General features: G+C 37.2%; 3 protein-coding genes across 10 annotated transcripts; 1 reads left to right on the forward strand and 2 right to left on the reverse strand.

Annotated features, from left to right (window-relative positions):
* The first annotated feature begins 903 nt into the window (after positions 1-903).
* Positions 904-4,104, forward strand: LOC112520122 (probably inactive leucine-rich repeat receptor-like protein kinase At3g28040). Its single transcript, XM_025128424.1, has 3 exons — positions 904-2,011; positions 2,111-2,432; positions 2,514-4,104. Exons 1-3 carry the CDS (start codon positions 904-906, stop codon positions 3,985-3,987), a joined length of 2,904 nt encoding a protein of 967 aa, XP_024984192.1. The 3' UTR covers positions 3,988-4,104.
* A 281-nt stretch (positions 4,105-4,385) lies between these two features.
* Positions 4,386-9,896, reverse strand: LOC112519594 (histidine protein methyltransferase 1 homolog). 2 transcript variants are annotated; one of them, XM_025127796.1, is made up of 8 exons: positions 9,765-9,896; positions 8,396-8,551; positions 7,462-7,524; positions 6,856-6,913; positions 6,604-6,704; positions 6,416-6,460; positions 5,459-5,926; positions 4,386-4,873 (listed from the first exon to the last, which is right to left on the reverse strand). In XM_025127796.1, the coding sequence occupies exons 2-8, from the start codon at positions 8,528-8,530 to the stop codon at positions 4,703-4,705; spliced, it is 1,041 nt and encodes a 346-aa protein (XP_024983564.1). In that variant the 5' UTR covers positions 8,531-8,551; positions 9,765-9,896; the 3' UTR covers positions 4,386-4,702. The 2 variants fall into 2 exon arrangements, with proteins under 2 accessions (XP_024983564.1, XP_024983563.1); XM_025127795.1 differs by having other exon boundaries at positions 8,396-8,556.
* A 1,739-nt stretch (positions 9,897-11,635) lies between these two features.
* On the reverse strand, positions 11,636-16,847 carry LOC112519694 (NADH dehydrogenase (ubiquinone) complex I, assembly factor 6). 7 transcript variants are annotated; one of them, XM_025127925.1, is made up of 5 exons: positions 16,789-16,847; positions 15,011-15,924; positions 14,509-14,696; positions 14,295-14,369; positions 11,636-11,990 (listed from the first exon to the last, which is right to left on the reverse strand). In XM_025127925.1, the coding sequence occupies exons 2-3, from the start codon at positions 15,909-15,911 to the stop codon at positions 14,548-14,550; spliced, it is 1,050 nt and encodes a 349-aa protein (XP_024983693.1). In that variant the 5' UTR covers positions 15,912-15,924; positions 16,789-16,847; the 3' UTR covers positions 11,636-11,990; positions 14,295-14,369; positions 14,509-14,547. The 7 variants fall into 7 exon arrangements, with proteins under 7 accessions (XP_024983693.1, XP_024983692.1, XP_024983688.1 ...); XM_025127924.1 differs by having other exon boundaries at positions 11,636-11,978; positions 15,011-15,920; positions 16,778-16,845; XM_025127920.1 differs by having other exon boundaries at positions 15,011-15,920; positions 16,778-16,845.
* Positions 16,848-17,051: the final 204 nt, after the last annotated feature.

Raw genomic sequence — 17,051 nt, forward strand, 5'->3', positions numbered from 1 at the left:
ATATATATATATATATATATATATATATATATACACTTGAATTGAAGAAAAACACATCAGTATGAAGTTGAAGCAAGAAACAAACAACTCACCTTACCAAAGCAATACATGTGACACCACATCTTTTTGCTCATAAAATCAATTTCTCAACAAATTTCAATCTTTATAATATTTCATTCTGGTAGCTATAATGGGTAAATAAGGAATATTATCATAACTAATTATACTTGGAAAAAGTTTTACTATTTACCCATCATCAAATTTTGTTTTTTGCCAAGAAGTCGCGGGTCAACATCACGACACGTTTTTCCTTGCGGTTTATAGTATTTTTCGACACATCCACATAAAAAGTGGGTGCAACGCAAAAAATAAATTGAGACGCCGTAGCTTGCGACACAAAAAGCAAGCCAAAGTCGCATCTTGTAGTGTTTCGCGTAGTTATGTTACGGTTTCTTGGTTGTTTTATGATAATAACACAAAAAACGAAATTATTGTGGTAGGATTTCTTGAATTTTCACTTTTCAGTTGCTTCACTGAGATATGCAGTTGAAACTTCCATGTGGGAAGATAAGGTACAACAACTAATGCAAAAGGTACATACATTCTGATCAGTCAGGATGCTTGAAACAACTTTTGCTTGTCCCTATGATGATACTTCAGTTGAGGAAAAACACACAAGTATAAAGGTGAAGCAAGAAACAAAGAATTCAGATCACCCAAGTTATACATGTGGCCAAGTGGGCCCCACCATCTTTTTGTGGGTTGTCTCTTTCCTGCTCTCACAAAACATTCTTTGACAGACTTCCATCTTCATAAGTCTTGATCATATTCACTCAGCAACCCCTCCTGTGTCTTCCAGGTAGCTTTCAAAAAGAGAGAGGGGTAAAAAAGGAAAGCATTTTAATGGGTTTTCTTGAATTTTTCATTTTTGTGTTAACCTTATTGAGAGGTTGCAAGAGCATTGATGATTCTCTTGAGCTAAATGATGATGTTTTTGGACTTATAGCATTCAAATCAGACATTATTGACTCATCATCTCATCTATCCTCATGGAATCAAGATGACAACTCCCCCTGTGCCTGGAAGTTCATAACGTGCAATCCGGCAACCGGCAGAGTCACCGAGCTGTCTCTCGCCGGCTTGAGTCTCTCCGGGAAGATTGGTAGAGGCCTCGAGAAGCTGCAGAATCTGCAGGCACTGTCTCTTGCTCATAACAATCTTACAGGCAACCTTAATCCTCAACTATCTCTCCTCACCAATCTTGAAAGGCTTAATCTTTCCGGTAACACTCTTTCCAGTGGAATCCCACCGTCTTTAATCAACTCCGGCAGGATAAAGTTTCTTGATTTATCTGAAAACTCATTATCAGGACCTGTTCCTGAGGAGTTTTTCTTAAGCTGTTCGTCGCTTCGACTACTCTCATTGTCCAGAAACAACCTTCAAGGTCCAATTCCTAGTTCACTTTCTCAATGCACCATTCTAAACCATCTTAATCTTTCCCACAACCGTTTTTCTGGTAACCCCGGATTCGCTACGAGTCTTTGGTTGTTGCCCCGGATCAGAACATTGGATCTTTCGCACAATGTCTTATCGGGTCAAATACCGAATGGTGCATTGGGTTTGCCTTACTTGAAAGAGCTTTTTCTGCAAGGGAATCACTTCTCAGGAGCTTTGCCTTCTGATATAGGTCTATGCTCACACCTAAAGAAGTTGGATTTAAGCAATAATCTCTTTACAGAAGAGCTTCCTGTTTCTTTCCAGGGCCTTTCTTCTCTAACTTATCTAAATCTAGCCAATAATATATTAACCGGTGAGTTTCCTCTATGGATCGGAAAACTGAACGGCCTGGAATACTTGGATATTTCGGGCAATGGTTTGACAGGAATACTCCCAACATCTATTGGTGGTTTAGGCTCATTGACTTATGTGAGCCTTTCTGGTAATAGTTTAAGTGGGAGCATTCCTACATCATTGATCTACTCCAGCAATCTGTCAGTGGTTCGATTAAGAGGTAATAGGTTCAATGGTAGCATACCAGAGGGTTTATTCGAGCTGGGGTTGAACCAGATTGATCTTTCAAGGAATCAACTGACTGGTTTGATCCCTCCAGGTTCAAGCAGACTTTTTGAGACTATTCAGTCTATGGATCTATCTGCAAATAGGCTTACGGGAGACATTCCTGCTGAAATGGGACTTTTCTCCAAGTTGAGATACTTGAACTTGTCATGGAATAATTTTGAGACAAGAATGCCCCTGCAGCTTGGATATTTTCAGAATCTAACCATGTTAGATCTACGAAATGGAGCTTTTCATGGTTCAATCCCTGGTGATATATGCAACAGTGGAAGCCTTGAAATCATGCAACTTGATGGTAATTCTTTAACAGGATCAATACCTGACGATATCGGAAATTGTTCATCACTCTACTTGCTGTAAGTCTTCCTTTAGCATCTTTAACCTTACATGTTGGGGGCAGAACTGTAATTTGAGCTTTTATTTTGTGGTATATGCAGGAGCATGTCTCACAATGACTTGCGGGGACCTATTCCAAGATCAATGTCGCTGTTGAAAAAACTCAAGATTCTCAAGTTAGACTCCAACCAGCTGAGCGGTGAGATACCACAGGAGTTGGGTGAATTAGAAAACCTCCTGGCAGTAAACATATCCTACAACAGGCTACAGGGAAGGCTTCCTGCTGGGGGAATATTTCCAAGCTTACAGCAAAGTTCTTTGGAAGGAAATCTGGGTATTTGCTCACCCTTTCTCAAAGGACCATGTAAGATGAATGTGCCAAAGCCTTTGGTTCTTGATCCATACGCCTACGGGAATCAAATGGGAAATCATCAAGGAGGAGGGGCTGAATCTTCAAAAGATTCCAAGCACCACAGATTTCTCAGTATTTCGGCCATCATTGCCATATTAGCATCTGTCTTGATCTCCATTGGTGTGCTGGTGATAAGCTTACTCAATATTTCAGCAAGGAGGCGGCTGAAATTTGTCAACACTGCCATTGAAAGTTGCTCAAGCTCCTCCCGTTCAGGACGCAGCCTATCGATGGGTAAGCTTGTTTGGTTCGATTCCAAGATTGCCCCTGATTGGGTTGTTAATCCTGAATCTTTGCTAAACAAAGCAGCTGAGATTGGGGGAGGTGTATTCGGAACTGTCTATAAGGCTTCATTAGGAGAAGATGGCAGAGATCTTGCAATCAAGAATCTTGTTGTATCAAACATGGTACAATATCCTCAAGATTTCGACAGAGAGGTTCGTGTTTTAGGGAAAGCAAGGCACCCTAATCTTGTATCCGTAAAAGGGTACTACTGGACTCCTCAGTTGCAGCTTTTAGTGACAGATTATGCACCCAATGGTAGCTTACAAGCCAAACTCCATGAAAGGTCACCTTCAACTCGACCTCTTTCTTGGCCAAAGCGGTTTAAGATCTTGCTGGGAACCGCAAAGGGGCTTGCCCACTTGCACCATTCATTTCGTCCACCTATTGTGCACTATAATATCAAGCCCAGCAACATTCTTCTTGATGATGATTTGAATCCAAAAATATCAGATTTTGGATTGACAAGACTTGTAGCAAAGCTTGACAAGCAAGCCGTGGGTAACAGGTTTCAGAGTGCATTAGGTTACGTGGCTCCAGAGTTGGCTTGCCAGAGCCTAAGGGTCAATGAGAAATGTGACATCTATGGTTTTGGGGTTTTGATTCTTGAGCTCTTGACTGGCAGACGGCCAATCGAGTATGGGGATGACAATGTCGTAATACTTAATGAACAAGTCAAGATCATGCTAGAAGAAGGGAACGTGCTGGAGTGTGTTGATCAAAGCATGGGGGAGTATCCTGAGGATGAAGTTTTGCCTGTTCTTAAGTTGGCATTAGTATGCACTTCTCAGATACCTTCAAGCAGGCCTTCCATGGCAGAAGTGATTCAGATATTACACGTCATCAAAACCCCCATTCCTCACAGGATGGAGGCGTACTGACTGCTAAGAGTGCTACAAACTTTTAACTTCGATTATGTATAATTGTGGTGCTTGTTTATTATCAACAATTAATGTTTCCTGCACTTGCACGAATGGATTTTGCAATTACTTAGCTTCCTTATAGTTCTTTCAACCTTTGCTTCCACCACCAACCTAAACTTCATATTTGTTTGTCCAGTTGCATATTTGATCCAAAATTTTACCTTAGAAAAAGAGTACTGATGTCTTGATGCTATTCATGCTTATAAGCCACCTAAAACAGACTTGACATCATGAAGCAAAAGAGCAGTACAGATATGAAATAATCAATGATACACATGAGACGCGATATCACAATCTATTATCAATTGCTGCCTTAAGAAACAATAAATTTGCAGGGTGTAATGGTACACCAGAAATTTGAATAATACATTTTAAAGTTAAGGAAGTAATACAGTTAACTGTCTAATAAAAGAACCAATAGAATCAGTAACTATTAAAATGTACAGCTAAAAAGTGAAGTAGATACTGGATGGGAAATGAAATAAAGATGGTAACACAAGGCAAAAAAATTGGAAGCTCAGTATCATTTCTCTCTTCAATTATAAGCTGAACATATAAGCCATATGCTCTAGACATGCAACTAGCAAAGGCTATAAGGGTTAAAAAAAATGAAAGATTTAACAATCTGGTGGTAATCTCACTGATCATTTCTTGTGGATGCTTGATCATGTGTTCATTTAAGAAAGAACTTCCAAATTTCTGCGTCTGTCGTTTCTTTAACTAAATGAGCTCCAAAAATACCTTCCTCGTCTACCAGGCTTCTTAATTGCCGTGCTGCGCTGTTGAAGCCAACATAATGTTTTTTTGTGGCAAAGAACAATGCTCCATAAGGAGGCTTCAAGCACTGATGATAAAGACGAACAACACAATTAAAAAGAGAACGAATGTAGTGTAATAAAATTTACAATCTAGGAGTTCAAACCACTAGCAACTCTAGAAAACAAAATATCACCTATTAAATGAATGATTAAGGAGTAAGATCATAAACAACTGGCAACTAAACACGTTGCGTCACTTGGCACCAAGACTAATGGCACCTTTTTTTGTAATTCCTGTATGCTTAACTTTCTAAAGTTGATAAATGCATCTAGTGATCTAGAGTGCTACTATTTGCTAGTTTCCATCGTCTGTTATTTCTAAAACAAACACCTCTGACTGGAGGAAAGGAACACCAAGAATTATTTGAGATCATAGATAACAGTTATCTGAACTGCTGAGCTAAAAGAATATCACAAGTTTTCAATGAGCGTGGTATATTACTTTGAAAATAAAGCATATCTTGTCAGGCAAAATAAAAAAAAGTCGATTGATGTCCTATTTCCATGTTTTCCAGCTGCTTTACTGCCTACTCTGATCTCACATTTCTGTAAAATTTATGCATGATTCCTTTCTGTCCAAATTGAAAGTGATAGCAAGTAACACAACTCACCTTTTTAATTAATGCAAACAGCTTTTTCAAAGAAGTTGCTGAATGAGGAATATCAGTCATCAATATGACGTCATATCCTCCTCCAATGTCTGTGTCATTAGCCCTCTCCCAGACCCTACTTCCTGAAAGCCTCGTTGATCGCCTCGAGGAATTTTCTTGTCCCATGATGCTACCATCATGGCTACTAAATCCATCCATAAAATCCTCCTCCGAGAAGCTGAGGTTCGTTGGTGGCGGCACTTCCAGTACATTGTTCTTTACAACAGATAAGACTCCAGCAAGCTCTTCCCACTGTCCAGCATAAAAGTGAACCACAGGGGAAAGAATCTGCCTTGACGGTGTAAGGGGACTCTCAGGCTGACGGCTCTGCCTGTCCCGAGCCTGCTCAAGATTGACCAGGACATTTGGGATAGTTGTGCATCTTATAGTTTCGGCATTTAAATCTTGAAAGTGTACTGTTGAAGCTCCCTGCAATATGTTATAAAACAAGTTCAAAATTAGAACTCTCAGAACATATCTTATTGTGGTATCCATCTGAACAAATCTTTCTTACTCAGGATCATCATACTGATCTACATTTGAGCTTTAGTGTAAAATGTTTAAAGTGTTTGAACACAAAACACAGACTGTTACCTATGCATGGGATTTACCCTAACCCTAGGGTCAATTTTTGGTAACAAAAGTTTATGAATTTCCGTAGTAACTGTAGTATTTTCATAATTAAGAAATCCTCTAAAAAGGACTTGTAGAAGTTAGGTATTGTGCTTGAAATGATTTAAGAGAGATTCTAGGTTATATTAGGAATCTTTGGTAGAGACTGCCAACCTCTCATAAGTTGGACAACCTTTTTGTTCATTATTAGTAAATTTATTCAATAAACTTGTCCGGGTCCCATCACACACACATTGAAGAGAAGTAAAATCGGAATTGATAATAATAAAGCACAACTGATGGTACCTTCAGACAAGCAAAGATCCCTGGGATTCCATAGCCACAACTAAGCTGGAAAAAACAGAAAAGAGAAGGTTGGTAAATTCTTAATACAGAGTAGCATCAAGGAATATCTTGTAAAACAGCACCAATATCATAGTGTAATCTTGATGTGATTTATAGAGTAAATCGAGGTAGTCTTAAACTGAGTATACCTCAAGCACCCTTTTGCCTCTGAAGCTTAGCTGTCCATCCCGAATCTCATGCTTAAGGATGTTAACAAGTTCAAACGAGCTATCCCAGGATTTCAAAGATGCTGCAACAAAATTAAGTTAGATTCTAGGAAAGTTAAATACATAAGAAAATATGACCCATTCACTTTCCAAAGTAAACAATTATAATGCCCCATGTTGGTGCACAATGTTGTACACTTTGAACATTGAGGAGTGGTGCAAGATTGTACTTACCATCAGGTTTTGATGAAATCAACTCTGTGCCTATAAGATCTGAGACACTAACTCTGCCCTGCGTTAGAAATACAGAGGACCTATCAAATACAACTACATACACTCTAGTATACATATAATCAATGTGGCAAAGCAGCTTTGATGCTAACCACAACTCTGATCCATAGTGTATTTAATATAGAACATGATTACTTGCAAATCTGATCCATAGTGTATATAATATACAAAATCATCAAAGCATCTTTAACCTGATTACCATCTCAAAAGATATATATCACATTCATGTTACATCATGTATGACTACTAGACAAGACTACTGAAGAAAAAAAAACAGATATGTAGAACATGGTGTCCAACTACTGGAAACCAACTTCTAACATGGCAAAGCAATCATGATATCTTTATATGACATGGCAAACGCCCAAAAACATATGTCATAACACATAATATTTCTTCTTTTGTGGCAGCATAATCATTTAACACTTCATTTCAACATCAGGGCTATCCCTTAGAGTTCAATCAATTGACACAATCTGATCTATTTGAATCCCAACAATGAAACTATGAAGGACCTAATAAAAATGAGCAATGGGAGATATAACTCACCTTCAAGAGGTTTACTCCTTGCCCGTCTATGCTCTCACCAGCATATCTGTGCGGGTATCCCATCTGCACAGAGAGGAATGCACTTGAATATTTAGAGTAACAGGAAGTTATATCAAAAGAATACTGTGAATACAAAGACCCAGGTGTTGGTGATTTTAGTGTCATCAACCATTTGGTGTAATTGAGATGTACTTGAGATTGATTAAGGTGATGAGGCAAACATAAATGAGTTAGGAGCTGCGGAGTGCACACTCACACATGTTTATCACCTTAGATCGCCATAAGGCGGTGGTCAAGGGGGCTGCGCCCCTTTGCGGGGGTCAAGGGGTGGTACCTCTAGTGGGGTTCCAAGGAGCAGAGCCCCTTGGGGCTATAAGTCTGGATAGTGGATTCAGAGATCTGAAACATGGATCCCGATCAATGGAATCAGAAATCTGAACCTTGAGTTCAGACTTTTAAGTTCCCGGACTTAAGAAAATTAACTCTTAAGTCTGAACCAATGGGGTCAGAGATCTGAACCAATGGTTTCAGAAATCTGAATCTTCAATTCAGACTTGTAGTTTGCTATCAGACTTAGTTCCCAATGGAGTCAGACTTCGATATCAAACTCTGATTCGGTTGTAATTGCTCTTCAATCTAATCTATTAACCGTCATAACTGCCTGTAACCGTCGATCTCTCATATAAATACATAAAACATGATATGATGAATATATATATATATATATATATATATGAGATTAGTGCCTTATTTCGTGTATGAAAATTCTAGATTATCGCGGTACTGATTACGTGTTAACCTAGGCATTTGAGGGGTGAAATACAATATTTGGAAAGTGATTTCCAATATATGATCTAGAAATTTATCTAAGTTTTACAGCCACAAAACCCATATTCCCAACACCAAGTTGCGTCACATAGAATAAATAAAATACCTTAGAGGGTATAATCTCAACAGCTGGTGAAGGCAGATGCATCTCCTTATCAGATGCGATGGACATGCTTTGAGCTACCCAGTCATGGGGCGCCAAGCCAGGCAAACATTGTGTAAACAATGATGGTGCACGCATTTTAGACAAACACGTGAAGATCTGAACTGTTTTAGAAGAAAAACCAGTAATCACAATAACTTGATCAGAATATTTGAAGCAATGAAGAATAATCGCATGGATATCAGAATTTCGGATACACACCGACTGACTGACACACACACACAGAAAAAAAGGACACATGGAGGTTAAAAATACAATGAATTAAATGAATCCTGAAACAAGGATAATCAGAACCAAGACAAATCTTTAGTATTACCAAACAAAACTACAATGACGGATCTAATGTATTGCTTCTCATCAGCAGTCCAACATGACTCTATTCTCCACCATATTTACCCCCTCTAAGAATGACTAAAAGCTATCCTATCATCCTTGAATAGAGATAGAGTTATGGGCATTCATATTTGATTATTCTTGCTCCTTGCCCCTACGGTACCTCAAGGGAAATTCTTAAGCCTTTTCAACATGAACTTCCTATCGTCCTTGTAATCTAAATCATGTAGGCTTTTACAGCATAATACATAGTGCACATATTTAATTAGATATTAAAAATGTTATGCTCCTAACTTCCTAAGTACTTTCTAAATATAGTTATACCTCATCACAAAAAAAATTGCACCAGAAGCATGTGGTTATATAACCTATTGAACCATTCGACCAACAATGCATCCACCCACTCACCCTGGTAAATTGTAAAGTGGGTTTTAAGCTCTCAAAAAGATGTCAAGGGAGTGGCATAGTGATGAATATTTTTATTGATAAAAACCAACTTCGTGTTGATCAAAACACATAACCATACAGCCATCTAACTCCACAGTTTTTCGAGCAATACGAAACCAAAAGATAAAAAACAGACACAACATCGCGATCATTATCAATGTAAATCGGGTTAAAGCTAATAAACAACAGTTACCACAAACAAGAATACAAAGTGAAAAGTAGCACATTCTGTTGGGAATTGCAATACGAACAGAAAACTATCAGATCAAAATAAATCCAACTCCAAAAAGCTAGAATAAGCATCAAACTACTGGTTCTAAAAACAAAAATATCAAAACACTAGTCACTCACCACAGGTCGAATCCCAGAATATAAAACCAAAATATAAACAGATGATTGGAATATTGAATCAGTCAATTTCATTTACAGCCAAACTCAACATAAGGTAACCGAATCATCAGACCATTAACAACAAGATTCAAGAAAAACAACAGAATTATCAAAATTGATGTGAACAGGAGCATAAACATACCAAATCAACAAAGAAAGAACTGAATCACGATCCCTGGATGCAAATTAGCAGGAAATGATGCAATTGCATAGAAATTGTAGGGTTTTGGTCAAAAGAAGCACCAAATCGAAGAACAGAAGCTTTGGTAGACAGACTTGCGTTTGAAGCTGTTGTGAATATGTAATATATTATTTTAAATTACGGTTATATCCTTTTGACTTTTTCGAAATGGAAAGGAGTCAACGTAGGTTTGGTGGTAGATTAAGTGGAAACGTGAGGGTAATATGGACTACAACTTTTGCGGTTGGTTGCTGGTAAAAAAAAAAGGGGAAGGAGGTGGAGCACCTTCGTCTCTGGCCACGTGCATGGCACGTAATTCTTGTGGTGGGTAGAATAGTCTTTTTCTTAAAATCCAAAAATTACGTAATGTCTTACCACACGTATTTTAAAATGTCATAAAACGATTTGATACTTTTTTTATTAGAAATATTTTTTTTAGAGCATTATATCAGAAATGTTTTAAAAACTATAAACCAAATGTGGATAAAACGAACAATATATGATATAGTTAGCATATAAATGTTAAATGGTTTGTACGTACATTTTGTGTATTAAGGGGGTGTTTGGGATTGCTTATTCAAAATAACTTGTGTTTTTTTTTTTTTTTGTAAAAATGTTTTATCAACTTATGTGGTGTCAAACTGGAGTTTTATAAAAAAATGTTTGATTAGCTTATGACGGTACTAAAATGTAATAAGTTGATAAGTTATTCTTTAGTGTTTGACAAATTTTGCTTATACATGTAAAATGTTCAAAAAAAAGACATTTTTATCGATTAGGGTTCTTTATTTGACACATCTTTCTAACACCATTCCCATATATACATATCGGATCACCAAGATGATGAATCGAATTCACGTGAAAGCAATGGGTGGGTTTATATTTCTTCTCCATAGTTTTCATTTTGGATAAACTCCAGTCACAGACTATTTCTTTCTACATACTGATCGATTAGGGTTCTTTCTTCTGCCTCCGTCAATTTCTTCCTTCTTGGAGGAGGCATCGTCAAGAATTGGTTTTCTGTAAGTTATACTATATATACTCATTCAAGAACAAAAACATATTCGATCTTTACACAAATTCTTGACGGTGAAGAAACCCTAATATATATGTTTACATGTAATTAGACACAAAAGTAACGATTTGAAAAGTGAAAATACTACTGACCTTGGATGGTAAAATTGGGAGCTGTAAGTTGCGATTAGGGTTCGAAAGGTTGAGGATTTATGAGTTGTTGAACTGATGTTTGATTCGGTTAAAAGAAGCTCAAGAAGAAAGAAAGAACGAAAAGAGTCAAAAAAAAGGATAAAAATGTAATTTGGTTTTCAAAGTTGATAAGTTGTTTCTGATAAGTCAGAAATGAGTAACTTATTAAACCTTATTACCGGTTTGACCCCGGTATAAGTCTTTTCTTTTATTCCCATCCAAACACTAAAAACTGCTTATTACCAGTATCACACCAAAATAAGTTAATAAGCAATTTAAATAAGCAATCCATAACACCCCTAATTGTTTGCAAGGCCATGTTTCACCCGTTAAACTTAAATCGACCAACATAAGATGTTAGAAATCTAAGATAGAACGAAAATGAAAATGAAAATGAGTTTTGGAACTGGATTTAAGTTCAAGACGAATGTATGCAACCATCATGTACGTGACCCAATGATACTATTCACTAACATCAACATTAAAATGGTAATTTGTTGTCATTCAAAGAACAGTTACCAAACAACATTATTTCATTCAGCACTTAACCATTCTGGCCCTCTTAACCATTCTTGACCACTTAACCATTCTACACCAAACCATTAAACAACCGTCAAACATCCCCTTATACTATTCACTAACACCAAAATAATGTAACAATTGGTTAGAGTGAATTTGATGAATTGGTATAGAAAATGGAATTTGGTACACCTCCAATTCAACCCCAAAACCCAAAAATGTATAATTTGGTTTAACCGTAGTTTAAAAATAAATAATAACTGAAAACCAAACCGAAAAACTCTAAACTCATTCAAATTGGATGGGTTATTCAGTTTCGGTTTTTTCCGACACTCCACGACAAAAGTAATACTTGGATATTATCTCAATCACGTAATCATCGGGGTTGTGGAAGAGAGCCCGTCACACACTTGATGTCCATCCCTCCAGGTTTGGGCAGAAAATTGATACCTACACAGGAACCTCAACAAAAAAAATTAAAAAAAAGGTCAAGAGGACTTCTATGTTCCTGGGTCTTTGGATCATAATCTAACCACATGGAAAAACCAATGAAAGTAACAGCAGCAACATCCTTACCACCCATGAAAGAGCAGAGAAACATGTCATCTAGGGGCTGTTTAAAAAATGCTTACTGGGTGAGCATAATAATAACTGAGAATCTTACATCGTGAGGGAGAAGACTCTTAGGGGTTGTTTAGTTGGTTTTTCATTAGGTTTGTATTGATTAATTTGTCTGTGTGGATTAATCTGTCTGTATAAATTGAGATGATTTTTCATATATAGAAGGAGTGTGTTCTTTAATTTGGTGGGACATGTTTGGAAAAAACTCGGCTTTCTGTATAGAACTCCCCCCATAAGCTTACTGAACAAGCCACTTTCTATATCATTAAGCCACTACCAAACTGTCATGTATAGCTGACCAAACAAGGAGTGATCCCCATACAGCTCATTAAGTTGCTAATAAACAGACCCTTATACGGTTAGAGCTTACCAGGAAAAAGATGCTTACCACATTCCATTTTGATGGCCGAGAATATTATCCAATAAGGTAAGTAAGAGAGGTTACTTTAAAAAAAAATCTTTTTGTTAACTTCACGACTTCTTAATTTATCATAACTATTATATGGATTTCCGATACATCTCCAATTTTCAGCCCATTCAATATAAAACTTAATTGCTGGTAAGCGTTTGGTCATCATTCTCTAATCATCACAATTTACGTTTTAAGAAGATTAGCAATGTGCAGGTTGGTTATGTAAATTTATACATACCCTCCTTCCCTTATAAAAAGATAGAATTAATCCTGAATCATGCTAGACAATCTATGGGCTCATCGAACAAAAGGGGACCTTTTGGTATCAAGGTGCAACTCAGAATACATCCCAATCTGGGAAATTTTAAACATATAAATTTTAACGATCCACAAGGACAAAGACAACCCTAAGCAATATCATCTTCTTGAACATTGATACTATGCACTCAATATCATAACTCCAAAAAAAGTGTAGAATTGTAAAAACGTCTTTAAAACACAACGACAAGAGAATGTAAATATAGCTTAAAAAAGGTTGGAAAAAACCATGGGATCATGTAATTAGTAAAAATACGAACGCCAAAGAGTATATTTTGACTAATGGCCATCCATAAGTAGCAAGCACACCTTGTGTTTTACATACTTCTCTAGTAGACAATAATAGATGATAATTGCAACATCTGATTTGGGTTTGGGACATAAAAAGGTAAGATATTTGACTATTGGTAGAATGTATGAACTACATTTAAATGATAGAAAAATAAAGAAATTTTGTAGATTAAAATCAAGATCAATATTTTGTAATGACAACAAGGAAATAGGTAATTGTAACTTGAAAACTTTCAAAAAAATAGACATGTTTGCAATATTCAAGGGATATCACAAAATTTTGTTACAACCTATGCTGTTATATCGGTCAGAATACGAAATATCGGTCAGGACCGATATTCGATATATCGGTTATATCGGTGATATATCGGTGATATATCGGAAATATCGGTTAACATAATATTTCTTAGAATTATATATATATAATATGCATTAATTAGAGTTTAGAAATATAGTTTCAAAATTAAAACATCACATCATTTAAAGTGTTCAAAAACAAGCTAATCGCAARCAATAGGTTCGGAGTAGTCCGTCGACTAGAAGAAAAACAGAGGAGATCGAGAAGAGAGCTGGAGTGGCTTGGGCGCTTGGCTCTGTGTAAGTCGTACCGAGAGAAGAAAAGCGAGAGAGAAAAGAGAGAGACCGAGAAAGAAGTCTGACTAAGTTTAATGTTAGATTTAGACCTAATTTACTAAGCAGCCCAAAAAACTAAGGCCCATAGCTTAAAAAAAAAGCCCAAATTTTAACCCTTGTAAAAATCGGAATATCGGACCGATTTTTCACTAAAATATCGCTCAAAATATCGTCAAATATCGCCAAATATCGCCGATAATATCGTTGGCGATATTTTGGCCGATTTTTCATGAACGATTTTTTTTTTTCAAGCGATATCCGATATATCGCCGATATATCGCGATTTTGACAGCATAGGTTACAACATTCATAAGAGGGGGAGTTTAGTGATCAAGCCATTTGATGTCTCATCTTGTGACCCTATTATAGGAGATACTATAGTTTGAGGCAACTCACTTAGGTGAGAATTAATAAGTAGGGTTAACTTAATGGATCAAATGTAGTAATGGTTTAAAACAAGATGACCGATATGAGGAAAACAAAAGGGTTACCTGAACCTGAGGCGTTACTCTACCGGTCAACTTCTCTGCCAGTATTGGCCAAAATGCACTCAATTCCTCATGAACCTGATCATATGTAAGCTTTGCCTCAGAATGACAAATAACTATTATGCATAAGAGGAAATTTGAAATTTCCTGAATTTAAATAAAATTAGTAGCATGGATAAAGATCTAAATTAAGAGATTGATGGGTACAGCAACTTACCAGCTTGATCACCTCCATGTGGATTCAAACGGATAAACCTCAAGATTGAGCAATAGGTTTATCTTCTTGAGCAATAGGTTTATCTTCTAGTAACACTTCTATGCAAGCAACTACTGATTTTGCTAAGGAGGTGAGGAGGTATCCTCCTTCCAACGCCATAAGAATCATTCCCCTGCTAAATTCATCAACTAGACAAAGCAACAAGCACCAGAAATACCATTAAAATGGTGGTTCTTTTTCTTGAAACAGAGGTAGCCGAAGACCTTTGTATACAAATTAAACTTGCTCCCTTTGATATAGGCCAGTGAACGAGAAATCAAAACAAACATCATTGAATACAAATTCATTGGTACCAAATGAATAAACTACAAGGCTCCCTATTCCCCCACATTCTTATGTATCTTTTCATGCCCTTCGACTACCTAATGGCTATGTTATTTGATCAGCAAAAAATGGAACAAAACAATCTTGGATGAGAAAAGAGTAAACCATTAGTACACACCCCTCCATGAATGCCACTTCAGTTTCAACTGGAACAACAAAGGAGGAATGCCCAAAATCCCTCGATTTAGCCTCGAGTCAAAGACATCAAACCCCACACGACTTAGAGAATCCAGAATAACTTGTGAAGGCACAGCAGGCAAAAGTATTGATCGAGCTTCTTTAGGAACTGATTCAGCCAAGGCACGGGCCTTCTGTAAATGGGCATTAGCCGTGGATGCCATATCAAAAACCACCTCACTGAGTCTCTCACGTGAATCTGTTCGTATCTCCAACCTCCCTCCTTGCTTTACTAGTAATCCATGCTTTTCAGCCACCTTAACTGGTATATAAGAAAACTGCTGATGACGGTTGGCGTGGTAAGGAAGGGCCTTGATGAGCAAAAGTAGACCACTTGCCTTGCCGATATGTGAAGCAGCATGATCCGCAGCAGTTGATCTTATACCACCTGCTTGGAGAGTTGTATACAGAATAGTTGAGGACGTATCTTCAGCATATCTCTCCAACTCTTCTACTGTTTCATAGATATCACTAGCATCCCTTTGGGCGTCATTTATACGAGCGTCAACAGACCGTTTCAACCAGCTCTTGCTAATTTTCTGATCAGATATTACAGATGCAAGAGCCTGGGCTGTAGGGTGTTCAATGACCTTGTTCTTATAGATTTTGTCAATGACCTCCTGCCACCAAAGAAGACGCATCAAGCCAATTTTGGGGTCAGAAGTGAGATCCATTGCTCTGGATGTCTCGACGTTGAAGGCACGGAGAGCAAAACCAGCCCTACGCATGTTTGTGGGAAGTTCAAGAAGGCAGAGGTAGTGATGGTAGTCATAGTTCCGGACTTGTTGTACACAGTGTGAGAATGCCACCTTTAAGCTGCTAGATGTGGTAGCTCCATTCATCGTTCCTCGCTGAATGAATGTAATTTGATTAGCATATTAACCAACCACCTGTAGGCCTAGCTTTAGTACAAGGCTACTTGCTAAATGAAACATATAAAAGAGCAGAGAATAAGAAACTATAAGTCCAGAATATATATTTCCATGTGATGACTAAATCTTACATTGCATTACTTCTAAACCAATATCATCTATTGACTATGATAGAGTAGACTTTTACAATGAGAACAAGAGAGAAAACAATTCAAAGGACCAATAGTGCCTTTACAAACCCAATGGTATATGCTTCAACTCAATTGCTTGAAGGATTAATCACTTCTATTTTGTCCCATTACCTGATTCGATTCGATTGTTGATCAATTATAGAATACCAACTAGCTTTAGTCATGATCAAGAAGTACATATTGGTAGGCAAAATAGGCAATCACTTGCATGATCTTCACACAGAAGTCTAAAACATAGTATGTTTTGCCACTCAGAGCAAAAAAGCTCGGTAATCATGCATTATTGATATATTATAGCACTATCATGCGGAATCAAGAGTCATGTAACAAAAAGATGTCCCATGATAATTGATCTTGAACAGTCAAATACCTAAACCTTACACCCACGAAGACCCAAACTTTCTTCGTCATCATCCCTCCATATGAGATAAGATTGGAGTGACTAAACTAGTAATCTCAGATGCAAAACTAATATCAGGTAGACTTAGCAAGAACATTAATATGGGGCACAAAATACCAAATGTTCGAAATCCCTAAACCCCCAAATTCCAGAAACCTACTCAAATCACACGCGCTATTCTAAAGCACACTTACGAATCAAGCGCAACATGAAGCACAATTGCATAGACGAATTGAAAAACATACCTGATCAGTGATCAGTGATCAGCGAGAGAGAGAGCCGCACCTGCGGAGTGTTTAACGCCGCCGAGATCTGTTTAAGCGTCCAAAGGGCACGTGAAAAAGCGGTGGTCCGTAAACAGCATCTTTCCAATAGAATCTTTGTAAATTATGTTTTTAGTCCTTTGGGTTCGTTAAAATTTACAATTTTTGTCTCTCTATTTTTGAAATTAAAATTTGTTATTATTTCCGTTCCTATACTTTATAAATCATTGTTATTTTAGTCTCACACTTATAAAGT

This window comes from Cynara cardunculus, assembly GCF_001531365.2.
Source record: "Cynara cardunculus var. scolymus isolate 2C chromosome LG 10, CcrdV1, whole genome shotgun sequence".
Classification (NCBI taxonomy): Eukaryota; Viridiplantae; Streptophyta; class Magnoliopsida; order Asterales; family Asteraceae; genus Cynara; species Cynara cardunculus.

Excerpts from the sequence above, each read along its gene's own strand:
- LOC112520122 (XM_025128424.1), top strand. The coding sequence starts at position 904 with ATGGGTTTTCTTGAATTTTTCATTTTTGTGTTAACCTTATTGAGAGGT. Across the intron at positions 2,012-2,110 it reads GTCAGTGGTTCGATTAAGAG|GTTCAAGCAGACTTTTTGAG; the intron begins GTAATAGGTTCA and ends TGATCCCTCCAG. Across the intron at positions 2,433-2,513 it reads TGTTCATCACTCTACTTGCT|GAGCATGTCTCACAATGACT; the intron begins GTAAGTCTTCCT and ends TGGTATATGCAG.
- LOC112519594 (XM_025127796.1), bottom strand. The coding sequence starts at position 8,530 with ATGCGTGCACCATCATTGTTTACACAATGTTTGCCTGGCTTGGCGCCC. Across the intron at positions 6,461-6,603 it reads GAGGCAAAAGGGTGCTTGAG|CTTAGTTGTGGCTATGGAAT; the intron begins GTATACTCAGTT and ends TGTTTTTTCCAG. Across the intron at positions 4,874-5,458 it reads TGTTTGCATTAATTAAAAAG|TGCTTGAAGCCTCCTTATGG; the intron begins GTGAGTTGTGTT and ends CTTTATCATCAG.
- LOC112519694 (XM_025127925.1), bottom strand. The coding sequence starts at position 15,911 with ATGAATGGAGCTACCACATCTAGCAGCTTAAAGGTGGCATTCTCACAC. Across the intron at positions 14,697-15,010 it reads GAAGTGGCATTCATGGAGGG|TTGATGAATTTAGCAGGGGA; the intron begins GTGTGTACTAAT and ends TGCTTTGTCTAG.